The sequence below is a fragment of the Labeo rohita genome, chromosome 7 (genome assembly GCF_022985175.1).
Source record: "Labeo rohita strain BAU-BD-2019 chromosome 7, IGBB_LRoh.1.0, whole genome shotgun sequence".
Lineage (NCBI taxonomy): Eukaryota > Metazoa > Chordata > Actinopteri > Cypriniformes > Cyprinidae > Labeo > Labeo rohita.
Window position 1 is genome coordinate 2,586,837 of NC_066875.1, and position 26,844 is coordinate 2,613,680.

General features: G+C 34.3%; 1 protein-coding gene across 22 annotated transcripts in view; it reads right to left on the bottom strand.

Annotated features, from left to right (window-relative positions):
* Positions 1 to 26,844, bottom strand: part of LOC127167882 (adhesion G protein-coupled receptor L3) — a 332,296-nt gene that overhangs the window by 50,142 nt on the left and 255,310 nt on the right. For 15 of the 22 annotated variants that reach the window (XM_051114250.1, XM_051114249.1, XM_051114237.1 and 12 more), the window contains 4 exons: positions 21,058 to 21,241; positions 14,021 to 14,143; positions 10,236 to 10,441; positions 2,839 to 3,015 (listed from right to left, as the gene is read on the bottom strand). In XM_051114250.1, the coding sequence (XP_050970207.1) occupies positions 2,839 to 3,015; positions 10,236 to 10,441; positions 14,021 to 14,143; positions 21,058 to 21,241 (690 nt within the window). The remainder of the gene's footprint in view (positions 1 to 2,838; positions 3,016 to 10,235; positions 10,442 to 14,020; positions 14,144 to 21,057; positions 21,242 to 26,844) is intronic. The other 7 variants (XM_051114254.1, XM_051114256.1, XM_051114253.1 and 4 more) reach the window with 1 other exon arrangement.

Sequence of the window (26,844 nt, forward strand, 5' to 3'; positions counted from 1 at the left end):
TGGCTATTTCTGACTGTATCCGATTACTAGTTTTTTTTTTAAATAATATTTATTAATATTGCAAGTCATAATAGCTTTTTTCTACTTTTCATTTTAATTTGAGTACTTCTTAAACGTTTGCGTTTGCCATTTTATTTTACAGATTTCTATTGATCTGTAATTTATTTTCTCTTTAGGTTCAAATTTAATAAATTTAGTACTTCAACTTATTTTATTTTAGTGTAAAATTTTACTTCAGCTTTCAAATTTCATCTGTTTCCATTATCAAAAATGCTTTAGTTGTCATTAACAATACTGGTGCTTATGTTCAAATGTGGGCGTGTTTATGCCTGAAGGGGTGTGTCCAATTCAGTGGTGTGCATGTCATGATCTCATATGGGTGTGTCCCAATTTGAACTCTTCACTGACATCTCCTACCGGATGTGACTCACACAGTCTAAATGAAGTCTCTATGTGGGGAGATTTTATTTTAAACAGCAGGACCTGAAGGAGACCTGCACTTTTCGCTTCTTGCTTGCTAATCAAAACGTCTGTCAGCGATCTACTCCTCTCTCTCGTTCTCTCGAGAGCCCCGGCTGTCGACGGCGCTCCACAGGGCCTTTCTTTCATCCGTCAAAATTTCTTTTCTCCCCCTCATTTTTCACTGTTTTTCACTCCCGTCAATTGTTCTTCTGTTTCTCTCCAGGTAAAGCCGAACTTGGGCTCTGAATGGAAAATGTAAATGAAGCTTTTAGACTAAACGCACCTGGCTGAGGCTCCGTCCCATGCGACCCCACGTCTGCCAGACGGAGAAAAAAAACCCTGCGCTCGACCACACCGGCACAACAATGGACTTCAATAGAGAAACAACAACACCAAAACAGTCAAATGGCACTAATAGGTGAGCGGCTGAAAAGAATGCATGGCAGCGACTCACAAAAACTCAGCAGGCGTCGAGCTGCATGTCAGACGCATCATGTTGGCCTTTAAAAAACACACAAAACCAAGCGGAAGCAACAGAAACAACACAAACACACCGGCGTATGCGTGTTTGTTCGGTGCGTATTAAGTCGCTCGGCTGGGAATCGTCGTTGATCACGGATCATATGGAGAGATAAAGACCGCCCACCCGCTGATCTCCCACAATGCACCTCACAGCCTGGAGTCATCAGCAAACAATAAACAGTCTCCACAGAGATCTGCTCCACATAAACACACCTCACGTCTTCTGATTTCTTCAGAGCAAAGCTATTCAGCACCTCCAAACATCCTGGGATGATTTACAGCAGATACTAGGGGTGTAACGGTACACGTATGACGGTACGGGTCTTTCGGTTTGGTACACATGTGTATCGAACAAGTACACTATATCCCCCCCCCCCCCCAGTAAATCCAAACAATAAATGGCATTTGTCAGTCTTTGATGTGCAATGACAGATCGCTGTATAAATGCCTCGGAGAGCTGCTTCTTGCTTCTAACAGCTCGTTAGTTTACTAGAGAAATGAAGTCTAGAGAAGAGTGTTTCGTGGCATATTACACTAAATACTCATTATATTGTACTTTACCTGTTAGTCTTAATTATATTTAAATGAATCTGTTATAAAACATGTTATGACAGCCACTGTGTAAGTGAATACGTTTTTTTTTTCCCTGCTGTACTGAAATCATACTGTGATGTTAAAACCAAGGTACATACCGAAACGTTGTATACCGTTATTTTTATATTTTAAATATTTTTATTTATGTACTTATTTTATTTTTTTACATTTTTAGTAATTTTGTTGCACATTTTGTCATTTTAGTAGTTAGTAATTTAGTTATATGTTAACAGTACTATGTTTTATACATTTTACTATTTTATACATATATTAAAACTACTTAAATGCTTATGCTACTCCTTTTCAGACATGTATAAGGTAAAAAAAAATTCTGTTTTGTTCAATTTTGTTTTGTTTAGTAGTTTTTATTGTATTATTTTTATATTTTCGAAATAGTCGTAGTATCAAAAAAGCCAAAAATACAAAATTACTTAAACTTTAACTAAAATTAACAAGTATTTTAAAAATGTATTATTTCAGTTATTTCAGTATTTTAGTACATCAAGTTAAATTAAATTAAACATTTTATTTATTTTATATTTATTTATTTTTTTTTTTTTTAACGGTTTTAGTTTTAGTCCTTTAAGTACATCTATTAACTTAGCTTGATAAATACTGATAAATATTTTTAAAATGTTTTTAAAACATATATTAAAAATATATTTTGTTATATTTCAGTTCATGTTAATGTTAACTTTATTTCAAGCTAAAACCTGAAAACCCTGGGTAACACTTAAAGCTTTTATATATAATGCATTGTAGAAGTATTTTTACTTCTTTTATATATAGTTATAATGCATTACATTATCTCATTAATAGTTAAAATCTAAATTCTAATATGTTGCAACACTTATTTATTCATTGTTACACTTTTAGAAAGTATAAAGCATTAAAACACACGATAAACAACCAATTTCAGATTTCCAACACTATAATGCATTTTAACTTTGGTTACAACTATTTATAATTCATTATACATAATAGCTTTAAGTGTTTCACGTTTTCATAGAGTGGATTGCTGGTTTGCACCATGCTAAATAACTAGAAACCCTTTAATAAGATATATTACATATTTGAGGTGTTCGTAATACTGCTGTTCGTTTGTAAAACATGCATAATTGTTGCAATGTGTCAATTGTTGCATTGAAGCGAGTGCAAAAATGGTTTTACAAACAATTTCGGCATGCAGTGTTTTGATGCGCTGACAGATGAACGTCTGATGTTTATATCTGGGACAGATGTGTTTAAGGGCGTCTCTACCTTCACGTCCACGTGAGCCATGAGCACAGCAAAGTTGGTGAGGTGTGTGCAGGAGCAGGTGGTGTGCGTTCGGTTGGTTCCCAGCAGCCGGCAGTCCTGGGTCGACCAGAAGCCCGTCATACTGCGCTTCGAGTAGCTCCAGAACGAACAGTTGGGGTTGAAATTCTCCTCTGACTGCTGGAAGAGGAGGAAGAACAAACTGCGTCAGAGAGGAAAGCAAACACACAACATGGGCAAGAATAAAAACGACACTCAGGGTTCAAAAGCTTTCGCAAAACTTGCCAAAGGATTTAACCAGCATGATTTCACTGATTGTGAAAGTGCAGGATGGATGAGCCATTTTAACCAAATGTCAATGACAAAAGAAGCAATTATGAAATTACATTTAAAGATGTACTTAAGTCCTATTTAATTGAGTCCAAAAGTGCTAAATTGTTTTGTTTAGTACTTTTTATTGCATTATTTTTACATTTTTGAAATGGAGTCACAGTATCAAAAAAAAAAAAACAAAAAAAAAACGTACATTAAAACTTTAACTAAAATTTAAATGTATTTTTAAAATGTATCAATTACTTTAGTACATCAAGTTAAACTAAATTAAACTGAGAAATGTTGCATTAAATAAAACAAAGTTTATATAAATGTAATTTTTATAAATGTATTTTTAAAATATTTTATTTTATTTTAGTTAACAATTATTTTCTTTTAAGCCAGGTTTTTTTTTTCAGTTATTTTAGTACATCACGTGAGTAGCTTGATAATTTTTTTTGCAAATGTTTTTTAAAACGTTTAAAATGTTTATTTCTTGAAATATATGTTGTTATATTTCAGTTAATGTTAATGTTAAATAATGTCAATGTAAATAGTTTATCTAACAAAATTTAATAGAACTTTCAACTATAATAAATTTTAACAAATTACCTGCAATTAAAAAGCAATTAAGTGTCTGAAAACCAGTTTATATATGTATATATATATATATATATATATATATATATATATAAACAACTAGTTACCAAATGTTAAAATGTAACATTTTAATTTAGTTTTACCTCCATAGTGAAAAATAAATATACTAAAATGTATTTGAAATACATTTTTTTCATGCTATGTATACTACAAATACATTTACATGTTATACACTTAAAATAACCTGCAATTGTACTTTTAGTATTTAAGTATAAGTATACTTAAGTATATGTGATTGTGCTAAAGTGGAAATATTTCAAGTATACTTTCGGTACACGTTAAATATCTTGCATTTAAAAACCAATATTATTTAAAAGATCACACAATCCTCATCAATAGTGACATTAAAACACATTTTTGGCTTAAAAATAAGAAATATGCATTGTGCACAAGTAGTACTCCAAATAAAATTGAATTACAACTTTTATACTAGTAAGTCTAAAATATACTTAGTATAAAATACATTTTAAATGTATTATTATTATTATTATTATTATTATTTTACCAGGGCTGATGTGCTAAAAAATGAAAAATAAAACAAAACAAAAAGCTAAAATAGAAATGCTATATATATATTATATATACATATATATAGTGGTGTCAATTGATAAAAAAAAATAATAATAATAATAATAATTGCACATTTTTTCTGAAATTAATTATGATTAATCCGACCTAACATTTTTAATTATACTTTTATATTGCAATCATTTCACATTCAAATTAATGTAGAAACAACATAAAGGAAGTATATTTTTGATATTTCTTTAATGCCATCTTTTTTTTTTTTATGACTGAAGGCAAGTATCACTGATACCAACTGATGTCTCTATGAATTTTTTCCTTATATTTAACCATTGATACCCATTCAACATTACAGTATAATTGAGAGCTCTCAGTTTAACATTTATTAGACTTGTAATTTAAGTGAACTTACAACAATCTTCACATAAACCCATTATAATAACTGTCATATAAATAACCTGTGCCCTTCAGCAAGAAAACATAGCCAAATTTTGGCGCTCATTTGACTGGCACACAAGTTGTACACACACAAGTTATAAAAACAAACTAAACACTTAACAATTTACTAAACTTTAAAATGTAAACTATACAAATTACAGCTGATTCTAACATGTAGTATCTCATTATTATCTCAACATTACATTCAGTTCACACTTCAGTATGTTCTTTTAAAGTATATTATTTATTTTCTAAGTACTGAAGTGCACTTTTCTTTTCTTCCCCCCTTTTTTTATTTTTACAAGGGTAAGAAAATACAGATCAATTTAATATCATCAAACTATCTAGCCTCCATTCCACGCTGTGACCTCTAAACTACAATATTCAACCCAGACAGAATGTTTTTCTGCATTTCGGAGGGAAAAAAAATAATGATAGAAATAAGAATTCTAAGGAATGGATTTAAACTCTGGAGTCGAGACTCTAACTCTTGGCTAAAGCATTATCAAATTAGCCAAAATCTATAAGAAGCAGACACTCTGGGCGTCTGGCTGCTGGTATTTTGTGGAAATCTGCAGATTCCTGGTGGATCTGCCGATATCTTTCTCCCACGAGTGAATCCTGCACACACAAACAGGAGATCACGTCCCCAGCTCTAATCGAGCCTGGAGGCAGAGATTCTGTGAGTGTGTCATTTTTTGGGTACGTTTCAATAAAGTGCTTGGAGAAAAATAATTCACACATAAATGCTTGTGGTGAGGGAATTGACAGATTTTAGCCAGCACAACTATGTTTCAACAATCATGAAATTGCAGAAAGGATGATAACAATACAATTGGATGATTTGACGAGCCATTTTAACTACAAGGCAATAGAAGTAATTATGAAATTACATATTCATATATACTTAAGTTCTCTAACGTTCAGCTAATTGCATTTAATATATCTCACCTATAATACATTTTCATTTAATTGCTGTTAACATGCACATGGAGCATCTGAAAACACTAAATTAATTTTGCACTTCAGTATATTCTTTCTGTAATAATGATTAACTGTACTTAAGTGCCCACTCACAACAGGAATGATAACTATAAAGATAACTCTCATGATAATTATATTAGTGTCCACATTAATGCACAGTATTGTTCTGTTTATTATACAGTACCTACATTTATTCAGACACCTTCAACATTTCTCACATTCTCAGAGTTTATTCGCTATAGCTTTCAAAAAGGTAATAAAATATGAAAAAAACTCAGAGTTCAACTGTGGAAATTAAAGATTAAAGAAAATTAAAGAAAATTAAAGTTATTAAAGAAAAAAAACACTTAAGCATAATTTTTGGTCCCAAATTTTTATCAATTTTACTGGTAGTCCACTGTATGAAGATTTTTTTTTAATTATACACAGTACACACACATACACTGACCAAAATTATAAACGCAACACTTTTGTTTTTGCCCCCATTTTTCATGAGCTGAACTCAAAGATCTAAGACTTTTTTGATGTGCACAAAAAGCCTATTTCTCTCAAATATTGTTCAGAAATCTGTCTAAATCTGTGTTAGTGAGCACTTCTCCTTTGCCGAGATAATCCATCCACCTCACAGGTGTGGCATATCAAGATGCTGATTAGACAGTATGATTATTGCACAGGTGTGCTTTAGGCTGGCCACAATAAAAGGCCACTCTAAAATGTGCAGTTTTACTGTATTGGGGGGGTCCGAAAACCAGTCAGTATCTGGCGTGACCACCATTTGCCTCACGCAGTGCAACACATCTCCTTCGCATAGAGTTGATCAGGTTGTTGATTGTGGCCTGTGGAATGTTGGTCCACTCATCTTCAATGGCTGTGTGAAGTTGCTGGATATTGGCAGGAACTGGAACATGCTGTCATATACGCCAATCCAGAGCATCTCAAACATGCTCAAGTATGCTGTGAGTATGCTGGCCATGCAAGAACTGGGATGTTTTCAGCTTCCAGGAATTGTGTACAGATCCTTGCAACATGGGGCCGTGCATTATCATGCTGCAACATGAGGTGATTGTCGTGGATGAATGGCACAACAATGGGCCTCAGGATCTCGTCACGGTATCTCTGTGCATTCAAAATGCCATCAATAAAATGCACCTGTGTTCGTTGTCCATAACATACGCCATACCGTAACCCCACAGCCGCCATGGGCCACTCGATCCACAACGTTGACATCAGCAAACCGCTCACCCACACGACGCCATACACGCTGTCTGGCATCTGCCCTCTACAGTGAAAACCGGGATTTATCCATGAAGAGAACACCTCTCCAAAGTGCCAGACACCATCGAATGTTGACTTGGTTTTTAGTTGTTTGACCACAACTGGCGTTGTGGCAGTGGCCGGAGAGCTCTCAAAGGAGGAGGAGGGCGAGCTGGGCCCACAGGCTTTGGCGGTTGTGGTGCCCGCAGTTTTTTAGTTGACATCTGGGGGCTTGCTGCAAAAGAGTGGGAGAGTCTGGTTCCAGCATATACTAGTTCCTCCATTTTCTGTGAGAAGCTTAGAAGTGGAGATGCTGGAGAGAGGGATAATGTGTCTGGTGAGCGGGGCTGTGACTCTGGTGTTTCCGGTGGCTGAAATATGTTGTCCTGGCTTCCCTGGCTGTTTAGCAGAAAGTTGTCCTTCGGCGCTGAGTCTTGGAGCTGTTGTAGTACGTCACAGTCTGTCTGTGATGAGCTCTGTGGGCAGGGCTCAGCCAGGATGGTGTCCATGAGCAGTGCTTGTTGTGGCTGTTTAGCGTTGTCAGTGTCCTTGTGGGATGTTTCGACCACATGATGACTCAGAAGCTGATTTGAAGTCCTGTGGTCACTCATACTTTGTCCAGGTGTGTGTGTTATTCATGTTGGGTGGACTGGCACACTCCACTGAAGGATGACGGAGTGAAAAGTAGATATTGTCCTTTAGCACTCTTGCACCAAGTTTGTTTGGGTGGAGGCCATCCAGTTTAAACAGTTGTCTATGGCCCCACAAAAGACTGAAGTTGTTGATGAAGTTGACTCCTTTTAAACTGCAGGTTCTTTGTAGCCATGTATTCAGCCCAAGCAACCGTGAAAACATGTTAGTTCCCCTTGCTGGGAGTGGTCCACTGATGAACGGCTGAACTTCAAGTCTTCGAAATATTTCGATGAGTTCTCTGAAATCCTTCTTCAGGAGTTCTGACTGCTCTTTCCGAATATCATTCTTCCCCACATGGATGATGATTCGATTTGCAGTCTTGTGCTTCATTAGGATGTTCCCGAAGTTCCTTGTTCACATCAGAGACGGTTGCTTGAGGAAAGCAGCATGTAGTTGTAGTCCTGCTACTGATATTTCTGATAATGGAGTCACCCACTACCAGAGTCCTGGGCTCGGCTGCGCTCTGAGCTGAATGCCACTGTCTGCTCGACCTTGAGCGCCTGTTTGTAGCGATGCTAGCTGCTGGCTCATACGATTTATGTTCAATCACATTTGGGGATTCCTCACCCACACTCATTAGTGCTTCAAATCTGTTCTCAAGCTGTATAGGAGGTGGTAAAATACCAGTTTTTACAAGCCTTGTCTTAGCCATATCTGGGGTAGAGGATGCTACCGCAGCAATACGAGATACTCGTGACAATCTGATGTCTCGAGTGCCTTTGGGTCTTGCTCCCTGTTTGTGCCATCGATTAGTGTGTCGATCAGTTTCGGCTTGTTCCTCTACACTTATAAACTGTTGAGATTCAGTCAAGACCACAATGAGGACGACGAGCATGCAGATGAGCTTCCCTGACAGTTTGTGCAGAAATTCTTTGGTTATGCAAACCGATTGTTGCAGCAGCTGTCTGGGTGGCTGGTCTCAGATGATCTTGGAGGTGAAGGTGCTGAATGTGGAGGTCCTGGGCTGGTGTGGTTACACGTGGTCTGCGGTTGTGAGGCCGGTTGGATGTACTGCCAAATTCTCTGAAACACCTTTGGAGACGGCTTATGGTAGAGAAATCAACATTCAATTCACCGGCAACAGCTCTGGTGGACATTCCTGCAGTCAGCATGCCAATCGCACACTCCCTTTAAACTTGTGACATCTGTGGCATTGTGCGAAATTGTGTGAAAAAACTGCACATTTTAGAGTGGCCTTTTATTGTGGCCAGCATAAGGCACACCTCTGCAAAAATCATGCTGTCTAATCAGCATCTTGATATGCCACACCTGTGAGGTGGATGGATTATCTCGGCAAAGGAGAAGTGCTCACTAACACAGATTTAGACAGATTTGTGAACAATATTTGAGAGAAATTGGCCTTTTGTGTACATCGAAAAAGTCTTAGATCTTTGAGTTCAGCTCATGAAAAATGGGGGCAAAAACAAAAGTGTTGCGTTTATAATTTTGGTCAGTGTATATTAGGTAAACTCAAACTTTTATTTTGTATGCGATTAATTGTGATTAATTGTTTGACAGCCCTAAAATAAATATCAAAAATAATATCTAGTGTCTTAATAATTTTTGGTTTGACTGTATATAACTTGGGTTATTCTACTACCTATAGCAATTTTGTAACTACATGTCAGCTGGCTGTTAGTATTAATAGACTGTCTGCTTAATATCTGCTAACACTTTTGATTTTATTGACTTGAGAAACTTTGCAAGTTATTTAACTAACCCCAATGAAATTTCGGTTTGTTTGTTTATTTATTTACTTATTTATTTTTATAAAAAAATTTTAAACTTAAAATCTGTGATTTCTTTTGCTTTTTTTGTCCCCAGAAATTCTCTGTTGTGAATATATTTATTTTTTCTGGTAATCAAATGAAGGCATTAAACATTAATTGAATTGATCTTTTAATCAAATGAAAATGAAACTTTACTTTCAGTCCACACTACAACTATAACGTTAATGACACAGACAAGTGATATCATTGGGATCATTTTCAAAACATTTTTCCACCTAAAATTGACTTTGACCCAGATTATATTTGACCCAGACGGAATCATTTTCTGCATTTTTTGAGGAAAAAAAAAAACTATAAAATTCTACAAAATGGATTTAAACTCAGTAAAATGCGTTAAAAGAAGCTGCTATCACTCTTACCGGTGGCTAAAAGTATTATGAAATTAGACAATTTATGATAAACACACATGCAGGACTGTGATTCTGTGGAAATCTGCATGAGTTCTGCGGGCTCAGATTCCTAACCTGTCTAATCATGGCTGAGGCAGAGTTTGTGTGTTATTTTTTGTGTGTGTTTTAATTAAATGCTTGGAGAAACGTAATTCAGGCATAAATACTGGTGGTGTGACTAAGGGACCCACTGTTAAAGCAACCGTTCATTCAGCACCTCCTCAACTAACAATCACGCACACACATTCACAGACCAGCATGATTATTCCAGATAAGGAATTTCCTTGGAAAAATGATTTTTCATTTCGACAACAAATCCCAGAATGAACCCTACACAAACCGCACGGCTCCGTACCTGAATATGTCTCACGGTGAATATGACGGGGTCGGACAGGTACACTTTGTTACTGTCTTTGTTGATGGCCGCCGTTATAATGGGAGAGTTGACGATGACAGAGTAGTTGGTGTTTAACGTCTCGCTGCTGAACTTCATACTGGCGTTTTCCGTGGACAGATACGAACCCAGATGCTTATACAGGACAAACGCCATCCGGATCTCACCTGAAAGAGAGACAGACAGAAAGAGAGCAGCTGTTAGCTTCATTATGAATTTATTCAGCATTATTATGACAAATATCAGTTGTTTTAGTTCATTTAGAAGTATTTGGCTAATCAAAAGAAGCTGTAAAAATCTTTACATTTGAGGGAATCAAATAAATGCCTCCAAAATGAATAAAAATGCCTCCAAATCTGAGCTGGCAAAAAAGGCCCTGTTTGAGTTTGTTTTTAATATTTATAACATATCACACGTGCTAGAGTCCAGCTTTTCCCAAATACCGGCATGACTGCAAATTCAATGCATTTTAGTGACATTTCAATGCATTTCAATGCCAAAATGTTAATATTAAGTTTCTTTAGACACAAGATTGCCTGTTTTGATCTATTTCACAAGCAAAAACAGCTCAACACAAAATCACAGTGAAACAGTGTTATTTTGTTACTGAATTAATGTGTTTTTGAATGAATCAGGTGAGTCAATGATTCAACGACTCTCTCATTAAGACTTGTTTCATATTTAGAAATATCTTTTATTATTTCTATACTGAAGACGTTTTTTTAAAAAGTCTATTATATATGTTATTGTAGTGTAAATGCATTCATGCCATTTATGAGCTGCATTAAATTCATTATTTTTTGTTTTTGAAAAAAGACTCTTCTGCTCACCAAGCTGCGTTTATTTGATTAAAAATGCAGAGAAAACTGTAATATTGTGAAATATTATTCTAATTTAAAATACCTGTTTTCTGTGTCAATCTATGTTAAAATGTCATTTATTTCTGTGAACAAATCTGCATTTTCAGCACCATTACTTCAGTCTTCAGCATCACATGATTGTTCAGAAATCATTCTAATATGCAGTTTTGCTGCTCAAGAAACATTTCTGATTATTATCAATGTTGAAAACAGCCAATATTTTTGTGGAAACTGTAATATATTTTATTTTTCAGGATTTTTAGATGAATACAAAATCTAGAAATAGAAATCTATTGTAACATTATAGATGTCTTTACTGTTACTTTTCATCAATATAATGCATCCTTGTTGAATATTATTCTTTTTTTTTAAATGTAAACATTACTGTCAATCTAAAGATACTTCATATGCATTTCCTGTGCCTTCTCTGACATGCAAAGATGGATTTTATTGATCCAGACTAAATTTGATTGGTAAATGTATTAATTTATTAATTGCATTGAAGAATTTGACATCAAAGATGATGCATATTTTACTTTTCTTACAAGGTTAGAAAAACTCTGTCTCAGAAAAGGTAAAAAAGCTCCTGTAAATCACTTTAAGTGCACAAATATTGGTCCTTTATGGAAAAGTTAATTTCTTTGACAGTGTGAGCAATCGGAGGGGAGCTCGTTTGGGAGAAAGCTTTTAAAAAGCCTAAAGCGACAGAATAACAAGGCAAAACTTGTTAAATGTGCTGTTGAACATGGCCTGACGGGGCGTTTTTTTTTTTTTTTTTTTTTTTTAGAGTTCACTAAAAAGCCTCTTCATTACCACATCATAGAGAGCGAGCAGACACCGTCTCAAGCTGATCGAAGCCCCGTTTCAGGCGTTATATTAGAGGAAAAGAGCAATGAAGTGAAATAATTTGAGCTTTGATTAGATGGGATTCGGTAGATCACGTAATGAATACATAATACCCATAATGCTTTGTTCCTCTCAGCAGCATTTACCGAGAGCCACAAAGGTTTCGGGTGAGCAGCGAGAAAAAGGGAGGAAAAAATCCAACCGCAGAGTCGATTTGATTCAGCTTTATTGAAATGTCATTAGCACTTTACTGCCTCCTTTGACAGAGCTACAGTTCTGCTCGTTATTTTCACGTCTCGCTTGCTTTTTTTCGTGAAAAGAAATGAAAAATAACCCCCCGCCGCGTCTGGATCACCGACTCACAAGAACACAAAACAAAATTTTTTGTGATTCCTGCTGACGGTAAAAAGCGTTTGGTGGTGGGAAGACAACCTCTGATGAAGGAAACCAGTTCATAAAATGGGAATAAGTGTGGAAGATCTACACTTATTAGTTCTCTGTTATATTTCGCCAGGCAGGATGTTGGAAATGGAAAAGAGTTTCAGAGAATGGAAGTGGCATTAGTTTTTAGTATCACTGATGTACCAGTATATTTAAATAGTTTCAGTTTTTATTTTGAATTTTAAAATTTTAATACATTTTGTTGTGCATTTATTTTATAAATGTCTATATAGTTTTCTTAAATTTTAGTTGTAGTTATTTTAGTACTTCAACTTAAATTAAATTAAAAGGAAAAATGCAACTTGTTAAAAAATTTTTTTTGTTTGTTTGTTTCATTTCAGTTAACATTTATTTTACGGTTTTACTTTTTAGTTTGACTTTTCTTAGTTATACTTATTTTACTACTTTAACATAAACTAAATTAAAATAAGAAATGCTTATAAATAAAATATTAAAATTCTTTATTTTTAAAGCATAAACTTTTTATATATTATTTAATTTAATGTAATGTTTATTTTTTATGGTTTTAACATTCAGTTTTAGTTTTACTTTATTTAGTTTTAGTTATTTTAGCAATTCAACTTTAAATGAAAGAACAAAATGCTGCAATGACAGTTTTTGTATCTCTTAAATAATTGATTTCATTTAATGTCTAGTTTTTTTTTAAGTTTTAATTTTTAGTTTTACTTTATTCAGGTTTAGTCATTTTAGTTCTTCAGAATGAAACAGATCAATTTTGCATAGCTAATTAGTTGAAATAAAATAAGTTGATTTTTAAAATATATTTTATTTTATTTCAGTTACTGTTAAATTATGTTTTATGGCTCAAGTTGTTGATTTTACTTTATTTCTTTGTAGTTATTTTAGTACTTCTAAACTACTAAATGAAATGCTACATTTTGTTGTGGCAGCTAGTTAAAATAAAATAAGTTTAATTTTTTTTTATTTTATTTTAATTTAGTTATTTTAGTACTTTAGAACGAAAATGTTAAATTTTGCATTGGCAATTAGTTAAAATAAAATAAGCTACATTCTTAAAGTATTTTTTTATTTTATTTCAAGTATTGTTAAATTGTTTTGTATGGTTTACATTTTTTATTTTACTTTATTTATTTGTAGTTATTTTAGCACATCTAGACTACTTTACTAAATGAAAATGCTACATTTTGTATTGGCAACTAGTTGAAAATAAAACAAGTTTAAGTTTTTTTTATTATTTTATTTTAGTTGTAGTTATTTTAGTTCTTCAAAATGAAAATGATCAATTTTGCATGTGTAACTAGTTGAAATAAATAAGTATATATATATATATATATATATATATATATATATATATATATATATATATTTTTTTTTTTTTTTTTTTTTTTTTTTTCTGTTATTGTGAAATTATTTTTTTATTGTTTAAGTTTTTGATTTTACTTTATTTGTAGTTATTTTAGTACTTCTAAACTACTTCATTAAATGAAAATGTTACATTTTGTATTGGCAACTAGTTGAAATAAAATATGTTTTTTTTTTTTTAGCTGAGTTTAGATTTAGCTAGCGTCACACATGACCGTCCCATAACCCGTGTCTGCCGCTGTGTTGTGTCTGTACCATTTCTTCCGTGTTGTTTGAGGGTGTTGGCTGACAGGTGGATGGCGTTCCCTTGGCCTCCCGTCTGTGGAAACTTCAGATCGGGAAGATTTCCGTCCGTGCTCATCCTCGCCACCTCCAGCTCTGAACAAAGACAAACACACACACACAGTTAGGCCAGAATAACAATCCACACACTGCATGACAAGCGCACAGTTCTTCTCGCAATGCTGTGAAAGAGTTGACAGAGTATATGACAGTATAATGAAAGTAAATGAGGACTATATGTGCTCCATCCCACTTGTGTGCAATTTTCCAAATCTTCCGAAGCCATAAAAGCATGCTGTTTGAGAAACTTAAACCACAATTCAATGAAAATCTTGACTTGATCTGGATCGTTCAGTTCCTCCAAACTCATCTCAGTTGTTCTCATAGCAATAGGTCGGCAAGGCCAAACTTACTCGGAAACAGGTTTATTTGACCGAATTGCAGCCATTTCAGCAGAGGTGATACTTGAAGTCTGTCACAGCTGTCTGTTACAAGAGCGCCCTGTTGCTTTCTGTTCACACTGACCACTTTTCTACTTCTTTTTATACTTTTCTCTCAGTCAGTGCTCCTTCATGACAGTGGTGGAAGTGAAAGAGAACGCACATTTTAAAACGCAAGGAAGCACGACATCGTGCTCGCGTGGAAGCATTTGCGTCACACGCTTGCGTAGAATCTGGGGTTTAAAAAAGTTCAAACAAAGAACGAAACTCCTGCTGTGCTGTTTGCACAAATCAAAGCATCTCACGCCGTCTGAGATTTCAACAGTGATTCAGCGCCGCTCTCTAATCAAAGTATGAATGCACTGACTCACTGCATCACCGCCAGGCCTGCAGTCTGATTTCGGGCATTCATAAACATGCTTTCAGAAAACCTGAAAAGAAGTCAGCCGCAAAATCCCCTGGCATTTACACAAACACTTATCAAACCGAAATTAGCATTAAAAATCCCAAAGGAGACTCTCGTTCGGCGGCGGGCGGCGCGGGCCCTCTTTTTGTCGCCGACGGGACAAAGGAGAGCGATAAAGAGCGGTGGGCAGAACCAGATGACTATAGCTTGCAGGAAATACTTTTTCATTCTTCTAGCGTCGCGGTGAAAAGCTTAAGACTGCAAACAGCGGGCCGAGACGCTGTTGTGCCTCCAGAGAAATCAAAAGCCGGTTTAAATAACACGTTAATCGCCCAAAATCTGCTCGCCAGATTATGAGCGTGAGGACAAACACGCTCTCCATCAAAAAGAGAGAAATCTAAATACAACGGCGTGCCTTTTTTTTTTTTTTTAAAGCGCATTATATTAAACCGAAGGAGGAGGATAACAACCACTTCAGGGTAAGTTGGCAAAAGACGAGCATCCATTCTCACGCACAAACAGGCTTTTATTTCCCCAAACAACTGTGTCATCAACACTATCATCAGATGGCAACGCCGCTAATCTCCTCTCGATTCCCCACATGGCGCGATGTTGGCGCTCTGCGTCGCCTTAAAGGGGTAGTCCGTATGAAAATGATAATGCAAACCCGTCTGACTGACATTCTTCTGTGAAATACAAAAGGAGATAATCTGAGGAACATTCAGAGGGGTGTTGAGCTTCAAAATGAACAAAAACAGAACTAGCTTAAATGCTGGTCCAAGTCTTGTGGAGCTGTATCATGGCTTTGTGTGACCAAACATTTAAGTCATTAATATTTCTGTTGCTTTATGTTTGTGTGCATTCAAACAAACAAACCAGGGCCATTTGAAAAAAGCTAATTTCTAAAAAGATGATTTTACGTTGCATCTTGCAGTTAGGGAAATGCCCAGTGAGTGGTACTAAAAGCATGTTTTATCTGAATCAGATGAATGTTTTACGTTTGTTATTGTATGCATTGCAGCTGTTTCGAAATTAGTCCAAGTTACCTAACCCTAACCAATAAACGTGATAAAAACACATACTGGAGCAACCATGTCATTTTAGCTTGTTTCTACAAGTCTTTGAGCTGTTTTGTTGTGACTAGTGTTTCACAGGACTCGTATTTTAGTTCTTACCGGGTGCGCTACCGAGCAAGTTTACTAAGTCAGAAAAGTCTGATATATAGAGCTGATAATGCTCTAAATGCTTGATAAACATCAGTATGCTTAGTTTACAGGTCATGCACTACGATAAAAGTGTTTTGAGCTCATAACATAGTATTGTGCAAGAAACTGAATGAAAATAAGTCCATATCAATTAATAATCTGCCCCTGTAGCTGTTCATTTTAGTTAAAAAGTGTGGTGAATTTAATGTACATGTTCTATTATTTAGCAGAAATGCAGTTTTCCCAATGAGCCTGGGTTGCAAACAGCACTTCAGGTCCATGTTGCCAGGTTTAACATAAAACATCATTGGATTGGATTTTGCACATCTTGAATTATTAATTCTTACATTTCATTATGTTCCTCATACAACATGTCTTCAAAAAGCTTGGAAAATAGCACAAAAGTCACATGGACAATACTCGAGCTTGTTTGTACACTGGAAAAAAGGCTATTTGACATTGTGAACTTGTTGAAACACTTTTTTTTTTTTTTTTTTTTTTAAAGAAAATGCTTTTTCAGTCTTTTTACTTGAAATTTCCAATGACAATTCTGGTTGTAAGCTAAAAAAATGCTCTTTTGCGTTTGAAATAAACACACACCAAATGATTTGTGTTTTACAGGACTCATACCTGGGCACTTTACATCACAATGCAATGCTGCTACCGAGCAAGTTTACTACATCAGAAAAGGTTAGTCAAAAGGTTAGTCTACAAATCATGCATTATGGTAAATGTGTTTTGAGCTCATAATATAGTATTGTGCATGAAACTAGGTGAAAATATGTCTTTTAATAATCAGTAATCTGCCCCTGCAATCATAATTTGTGTGCTAAAGAATAAAAATTGTTGTTTACTGCCACTGCTGTGTTCATTTCAGCTGAAAATTGCAGTGAATTATATGTTGTATTATTTAGCAGAAATGTAGTTTTTGCATCATTTTACATTTCAATATGTTCCTCATACAGTGTCTGGAGCTTGATTGTACAGTGCAAAAAAGACTATTCAAAGTTATAAAACAAACAAAAAAAAAAAACTTATTGGAGCACTTTTTACAAGAAAACCCTATTTCAGTCTTTTTTCTTTGAAATGAACACACCACAAGTCGTTGATCTCTTTCGTCATGATTTGTGTTTTACGCGACTCATACCAGAGCATTTTACATCACAATGCAATGCTGTACCGGGTGAGCTACCGAGCAAGTTTACTACATCAGAAATGCTGTACATTCTACAAGGAACGAACAACCTTTATCAATTAATAACCTGCCACGTAATCATAATGTGTATATAAAGGAATAAAGTTTGTTGGTGTTTTACTGTCACTAGTGTTCGTTTTAGCTGAAAATTAAAGTGAATAATACGTACATGTTTATTATTTAGGAGAAATGTAGTTTTTTCAATGAGCCTGGGTTGCAAACAGCACTTCAGATCCATATTGTCAGGATTAACATAAAACATCATTGTTTTGTGCACATCTCGGATGAATAATTCTTATATTTCACTGTGCTCCTCACACAACCATTCTTCAAAAAGCTTGAAATAAAGCACAAAAGTCACACCGACAACACTGGACCTCAACTGTACACTGAAGAAAAAAAACAATTCGAAGTTGTAAATAAAAATTATTAGAGCACTTTTTACAAGAAAACACTAGAGAGTGCTAAAAATGTACTATCATGTTTGAAATGATCTTTTTTTCATTTTATTTTAAAATTTAGTTTTGCCTTATTTTTCCATTGAGCCTCGATTGCAAACAGCACCTTTACATGATTTACTTGCCACGTTAAACATCAAATGTCATTGTTTGTTGCACATGTCAGATAATTATTTTTTTACATTTCACTACGTTCCTCACAAAAGCAAAGTAAATAAAACAGATTCCTGGAATAAGTTTTACTATTTCAGTCTTTCTACTTCAAAACTTCACATTTAATTCAATGTGTTACTTGTCATTTCTTTGTAATTGTGAATTTCTGAGAGAAAACCTGTTTGTACCGCTGTATTATGGAAAGCAGCATCTCCTTGTGTGTTCCACAGAAGAAAGAATACAACACGGGTTTGAAATGACACGAGAGTATGTAAACTTTTCAATTTCGGCTGATCTATTCCTTTAAGCGAAGGCTGCTTTTCGGCTCGCCGGTGCCGGTGACGGACTCAGCGGCCCCACGGGCCAAACAAACCGTATAACGCTGCAAACTAACCCCATCAAACAGGGCCTGAAGGTCTGCTAAAGGTGTCAGAGCCCGCAGATTAATCGTCGCGCTGCACGGAGGATATAAAATAACCCTCGTAAAAAGTTTGTCGGAGGGACTCCCTCCCCCCGCGGAGCCGAGCTCCGGATCCCTTAATATCAGGATAAATCGCATGCCAGACACGATAAATTCTGTTTTATTAATTCCCAAAATGCGAGCATCTCCGCAGAGAGACGGCAGACCTACATTCTGGAGTTTCCATGGCAGCCAGACCGCCTTAAATCCCCGTCTTTAGGAACGGGAGATGCATCCGCTTTCATCCCGGAGGAATATACACACGCGCGCGCACACACACAATCCCACAACAGCCTGATCTCGGGAATGCTGACATTCACACCGTGATATCCGCAAACAGATGCGAGCGGGACGGAAAAGCGTGGGCGTCCTCAAAACGTCTCGTCCGACTCCTCTGCGGGTTGAGAAACGCGTCGTAAACGACGGTAAATTATCGCTCGGAGCATATGCTCACTCAGCCTTTCGTTTGAAAGCGCTTAATTACACCTTCCGGTGAATGAAATAACACGATTCGCAACGTAAAGGAGTCAAACGCGTGTGCTAACGGTGGCGCGGCGCTGATATGAGGTTATCTGTGATGAAAGCAGGTTTATCGGTGTGTATCAGGGACGCTCAGGATCATGGACGCCGCTGATAGCCGGGATCTGCCGATTTCTGGCAACACGATCAGAATGAAAAAACACACGGTCTGACGCTTTCCATGGATAAGGCTCGCTCTGGTGTCACTTCACTTTTTTAACACATTGGATGTACAAATCCCATGTTTTTTTTGTTGTAACGCCCTAGAAGTGACAATTTGGAGGATGGAAAATGTTTTATACTCTTAATTTTTACACAAACTATAGTGCTGACAGCATTGAGTTGACTGACAAAATATTTAAGCGAATATTTTTTTTTTTTTTTTTTTTTTTTCTGTAATTTATGAAGAAAATAAATGGTAAAATGATCAGGCAATTTGTTTCTGCAATTTATGAGAAATATAAATGATTAAATCAAGCTTTTTCTGTAATTATACATGACAATGATTACGTTTTAGAGAGAGAGAGAGAGAGAGAGAGAGAGAGAGAGAATAAATATACAATAAAATGATAGAAATTTTCTCTTGTAATTCATGAGAAACAAACTGTACCAAAATCAATTATTTATTTATTATTTTTTGTAACTAATGGGAAATATAAATGACAAAATAATCAAGCAAATTCTTTTCTGTCATTTATGGGAAATTTAAATGACCAAATGATCAAGCAAATATTTTTTTTTTCTGTAATTTATTAAATGTCTGTATGTTTTTAAATGTTCTGTAATTTTACGTAAATGTCAAAATGATCAAGCAAATTTTACTGTAAAGTATAAGAAATATAAATGACAAAATATCAAGCAATTTATTTTCTGTAATTTATGAGAAGTACAGATGTCAATTATCAAGATTTTCTGTAATTTTTGAAAATTAGATATACAATAAAATGATTAAGTAAATATTTTTTTCCTGTAATTTATGAGAAATATAAATGACAAAATAGTCAAGCAATTTTTTTCTGTAATTTATGAGAAATATAAATGATTAAATATCAAGCTTTTTCTGTAATTATACATGACAATGATTAAGATTGTTTCTAATTTTCAAAAAATAAAAATATAATAAAATGATTAAGAAATTTTCTCCTGTAATCCATGAAAAAAAAAAATAGGTGTAAATGACAAAATAATCAAGCATTTTTATTGATTGATTGATTGATTGTAATTAATGGGAAATCTAAATTTCATAATGATCACACAATTTTGACTGTAATATATAAGAAATATAATTCACTAAATATCAAGCAATTTATTTTCTGTAATTTATGAGAAGTATAAATGACACCGATCAAGAATTTATATTCTATTCTATTTTACTTTTGAAAAATAAATATACAATACAATGATTAAGCTTTTTTTCTATTTTTTCTGTATTTATATAAATATTTATAAATATATAACTATTAATGCCAAAATTTATAGAATGTATAAATGACAAATATCCAGATTTACATAATAAACAATACATAAAATAATGAAGCAAATATATTTTTCTGTAACTTATGGAAAAATAAATTACAATGTTCAAGCAAACATTTTTGTGTCATTTATGGAAAATATTAATGACAAAATGATCAAGCAAATTATAAAATTGCCAAGCAAGTTTTTTTTTTTTTTTTTTCTGTAATTTCAGGAAAATGTTAATGACAAAATCATTGAAGTATTTATTTATTTATTTTTACATTGTACTCTGAGCGTTTAATTGCTAAATAATCAAGCAATCTTTTTTCTTTTGTAATTTCTGGAAAATATAAATGTGAAAAAGAAACTTTTTTTTCATAAGAGAAATACAAATTTAAAGGAGCTCTTATAATCGTTGGTTGACAGTTCATATTTTCTGCAGGTTAAGCACCTCATTTCTGACTCTTATCTGAAGAGAAGTCCACAAAACATCCACACACCAACAGATAAGAGATGAGATAACAGATAAGATGTACGATTTCATGTCATCTTTCACGTGTGATTGTGATAAACTCATCTGAACAGTGATTTGTGTTCCTGTAGCTCAAACAGCAGAGCAAGACGCCACCAACGGCAAGGTCAAGTGTTGAGCTGATGATGAATGCGTGAAGAACACGCACTCAATGCGCTGCAAGTAAAGCATCTGAGAGACTTACGGATGTTTTCTGTGTTTTCCTGCACGACGTCGGTCTTGAGCAGGTTGTCTGCGAGCACGAAGGCGCCCTGTTCCACGGTGTCCAGCAGCATGGTGGCGGCGCGCAGCTGATCGGCGCTGGAGAGCTTCATCCACACCGTCTGCGCCTGCGGCTGCAGCAGGTTATTGACCGTCTCCACCATCGCCTGCCGCGGGAAAAACAGCGTTAGCATTCAGACGCGGCGAGCGCAAAACCTGCAACATCCTCAGAAACACGACTGACAACAGCAAACAGAAAGAATGATGTCTGTCACACAGCAATGACAGAATACAAACACAGCAGCACTTCTGAGAGACGGATCATGAGTTCACGCACAAACCCACTCACACCAAAACTCATGACAAGTCACTGGTGAAATGATGTCAACCTTCCTGGATTAAACCACATCCAAAACACTTGTAATAACATGACAGAAGTTATATATAAATATCTCATTCTAGAAATTACAAGAAATAAACATGACAACATCAAGCAATCAAGTTGTGCAATGAGAAATATTAATAAGACAAAAAAACATTACTGTATTTTATGAGAAATATAAATGACAAAATTATCAAGCAAATATTTTTTCCCTGTAATTTATGAAAACTATAAATGACAATGATTAAGCATTTTTATTTCATTTTCTGAGAAGTATAAGAGACACATTATTTTAAAAATATGTTTTTCAGTATTTTATGAGAAGCAACTGACAAAAGTATCAAGCAATTGTTTCATTACTTCATGAAAAATATAAATTATAATGGTCAAGCAAATCATTTTTTTTCATGTAATTTATGAGAAATATAAATGATAACAATCATTTTTTTTTCTGTAATGTATGAAATTTCTAAATGACAATGATCAAGCATTTTTATTTTATTAGAAGTATATGAGACAAAATGATGAAGAAAAAAATTATATATATATTAAAAAAATTATATATATATCTCTTTTTTTCAGTATTTTATGAGAAGCAACTGACAAAATTATCAAGCAAATATTTTTTTCCTATAATTTATGAAAACTATACAGGACAATGATTAAGCATTTTTATTTTATTTTATGAAAAGTATAAGAGACAAATTATTTAAAAAAAGTCTGTATTTTATGAAGCAATTTTTTCATTACAATGGTCAATCAAATATTTTTTTCCACCATAATTTATTAGAAATATAAATGAAAAAAAAAAAAAAGATTTTAGGAGATTTTTTTAATGATCAAATTATTATTATTATTTATTTATGTATTTATTTATTGATTTTTAATAAATAATGATCAAGCAAACATTACATCCTGTTTTTTGAGAAATAAACAGGACAATATGATCAATTTCCTATAATTCATGAGAAATATAACTGACAATAATCAAGCAATATTTTTTCTGCAATTTATGGTAACTATAAACAACTTAACATTTTTATGAGAAATACGTGAAAAAAAAGATCATTCAAATATATTTTTTTCTGTATTTTATGAGAAACAAATTATAAAATGATCAAGTATTTTTAAAGGATAGTGATCAATTAGTTTTCAAAAAAGTTTTTTTTATATATAATTAATTTTTTATAAGAATAAATAACTATGATCAAGCACATATTGTCTCCTGTTTTTATGAGAAATAAAAATAACAAAATGATCAAGCAAATATTTCCTACTGACCTCCTTGACCATTAACCTTGACAAAGGTTGACAAATTAAAATTTTCTAAAGGTTAAAATAATATATATTAAAAAAAATAAATAAATAAATAAATAAATAAATAAAATAATATTTTTCCTCATTTCTCGGACTACAAAACAAGATTAAAAGAAGAAGATGATGATGCATACAGAAAAAGAAAAATACAGCTGTCACATCTGTCAAATTTGTGCATACACACGTTTAGTGAATGAGACCAAATGACCGGAAAAGTCACGAAAATTCATTGGTCAAAAGATATGAACCTTCATTACCATGAAACCACATCCAAAACACTGGTAATAACATGACAGATGGTGCAAAACACACACTCACACACTCACACACAGAGAGAGTCATTTAACACCTGGCTCTGGGTTTCTGCGACGCCGGATATCCAGTTGTTGAAATCAGTAAGCAGCGCGACACTTGAGCGACGGCGGCCTGATTCTGGGAAGAAGCGGCTTCTCAGAAACACAGATCTGCTACAGCTGTGGCCGATCGTTCAGCCTTTTAATAACGTTTAACCTCCATCATCAAAACCTCATCACTCCACTCAACAGCAGCACCGCCAATTAAACATTTAAAACACTACGGGCCAAAAACGCCACAGGAATGCTAATCAGACCAAGCCCAAACAAGTGCGGCGAACGAGCTAATAAAGCCGATTTACACTCAAATGTGCCGAAGAGGAAGAAGAAACCGGCGGCTCTCGCTCACGTAAACTTTCAAGAGAAGCAGATCGGCGTTAACTTCAAAGACGCTGTGGCTTTAAGTCGCCGTCTGAGGAGTTTGAAGACGAGCGAACGCGAGCGGTCCGCTGTAACCTCACGAGGACGGCGCGATCTTGATCAATAGAGAATGAAAGAGAAACTCAGAAGATAAACTTACAGGCAGAGCAGAAGGTGAATGGAGGCTTCGTGCTGGATTGATCGTGCATTTGTGTGTTTATTTCAGCGCTCACACATGAAACGACAGATCAACTAGACATCAAAACTGACATTTAATCATCCTTTTTTCCACTGTATGTCTTTCTTTCCTCACACAAAAGATGTTTTGAAGAAGCTTTATAGTTAACATTAAGCCATGATTCATGCAAAATCTGCAACTCTCAAATCTCATTCATGGTCATGCACAGTGGCGGTTCTACACGGAGGCCTAGGGAGGCCCGTGCCTCTGTAGACATGTCCCTGGCCACCCCTGTGGCCCCCCCCGTGCTGACCAAATAAAACAATTATGAATTTATTAAGATTTTACACACGAGCGCCAAAAGCGGAACTAATGCGACGCATCGTTCTACACGGGTAAATTAGAGCGGCGCACCGAAACACTGTGGCGCTGCTCGGTGAATGAGAGCGCAGCAACAACTAACTACTCTTGGATAGAGGAGCTACGATTCATTTCTCCTGTTGCAAGAGTCGAAGGTAAGCGAAACAATTTCATCTCGTGAGTGACTTGTTGTTCTTGCACATAACCGTGTTACTTTTGTTTTTCACACTGATAATGAAATCAAGTTTGTAAATGGCTGGTTTCGAGATGTTTAAAAGCTTGGTAACACTTTTACATTTGTTACTGTATTTGTTAATCTTTGTTAACGTTAGTTAATAAAAATATACAGTTGTTCATGTTAGTTCACAGTGCATGAACTAATGTGTACTGTACTGTATTTATCATTTTTTTATGGCCCTACCTCTTTTGCACCTGCACTCACTCTTGTACATAATAAATGTTTGTATGATTTTAAAGTAAAATAAAGTTTATAATCTTTAAATATCATTTGTTGTCATTTTTTAATGTGCCCCTCTGGTTAAACACTGGCCCCTTCTTGGCCCCCCTAGTAAAATTTGTCTAGAACCGCCACTGGTCATGCATTTCTAAACACACCTTGTTGCAACAGACGGACAAAAATATGAGAACAAATTAACGTTGTCATGACATCAAAAGTCAGCACCAAACAGCAACAAATACTGAATTCAGTATTTGGAGGGGAAATCCAAAACAAAACAAAACAACAGCATAATAAAAATATGAGAACAAATTCATTTTGTCATGATATCAAAAGTCAGCACCAAACAGCAACTACTGAAATTAGTGTTCGGAAAATAAATAAATGAATAAATAAAATAAAATAAAATAAAAATATGAGAACAAATTAATGTTGTCATGATATCAAAAGTCAGTACCAAACAGCAACAGATACTGAAATCAGTATTTGGAAAAATAAAAAATAAAAATAAAATTAAATTAAAAATAAATTAAAAATATAGAAAGAAATAAAGAAATAAAATAAAATCTAATATATGAAATAAAAAAAAAAAAAAAATATTAATAATTAAATAAACACTGCCACACAAATACATAAAAAAATAGTACAAAAAAAATAATAATATAAAAAAGTATAATAGAACAAAGAGTGGTTTTAGTCTCTGATTTTAATATATTTTATTTTATTGTAATATCTGGCTTTTATTCTAATATCTTCTTATATATAAAGAATTATTCATTTTTAAAAGTTCATTTTAAGTTTAGTTTATTTTTTGTATTTTCAATAAAAATAAAGTAAAATGTAAAACGAAAGCTTTTTTATTTTTATTTATTCAGTTAGTAATTTCAGTCCTATAATAGTAAATTAAAAAAATTAATTCTTGGCAATTAACTTCCCCCCCCCCTTTTTTTTCTTGAATAATATTTATAATTTATTTCAGATTTATTTTAATAAACTGTTGTTGTTTTTTTTTTTCCTATTTATATTATATTATATTATATTAATTTCAAATACATTTTTAAATAGTTAAGTCGTATTTAACTTATATTTGTTGAAATTTTTTGTTTATGATAATTGTATATTTTAAACATTTTTGAAATACAGTAAATGAAAAAAGGCCTTAAGTTAATATGCCAGCCTGTTATGCATCCTAAATACACACATTTAAATGACATTTTCACACTTTTAATGACAAAGTCACAGCTTTATTGAGTAATTCGCTGACAACGTTGCCTGCTTGAACTAATCCTGCACACTGAAGTGTGTGTTTCGGTGGTTTGGAGGAGTTTGCGCTGCACACACACACACACACACACACACACACACACACACACACACACCTTTGTTATTAGTGCGCTAATCTACTGTTTCTCTGCGGGTATGAACTCTGAAATGTCCCGTCCCGTCCGGTTCTCGCACCAGCGCTGATCTCTGTAATCCGCCGCAGCGCTGAACCGACTCAGGCCGAACTGAAGCGGTCTGTCTCTCGGCTTACACGGGTTCGATCCTTCCCGCGAGCGGCTTTAGCAGCACCTGACCTCAGATCCTCACAAAGCCCGACGGGAACGCCAGCAGATTAAACACTGATCCCGGGTCAGGCTGTCTGAGCTCAGAGCCACGCGATCGGGCCAAACGCTCGCCTGTTCACTCCAACCAATGAATCACGGTGAATCACGCCATGCATATTCATACAGAAAACATTTGGTGCTGATCGCAGGTTCACGATTAACTTAAACGTCTCGTTTTCGACTGCTCAATGCAGATGAGATGAATACATACGGATTGAGAGGAGATTTGTGATGCAGATGAGCCGTTTAAAGGATTTGGGAGGTAAACGTATTAGCAGAACATTAGAAACAAATGTAAAATTGAGAGCTTGATCTGACACGACGTACGTGAGGGGATTTAAATAGAAACGTCTGCTTTATGAGCTGCCATACAAATTAACAATGATTACAAGCAAAGGAAGAGACCAAATTTGCCTTACATGGATTATCAAGTCCCAATTCACCCCATAATAAAATTAAATAAATAATAAATAAAATTGTTATAATAATAACAACAATAATATTAGAATTAATTGTTAAAATAAAATAAAATAAAATCAGACAACAAATAATATAATAATAATAATAATAATAATAATAATAATAAGGATTATTATTATTATTATTATTATTATTAAAGCGGCACTCAATTTGAAAAGAAATGTAATTTTTATGAGCTGCCATGTAAAATAAAATAAAATAAAATAAAATAAACATTAAATAATATTTTTATTTATTGCTAGTCAATCTGATCACTTAGAAAAGTAATGGCATATT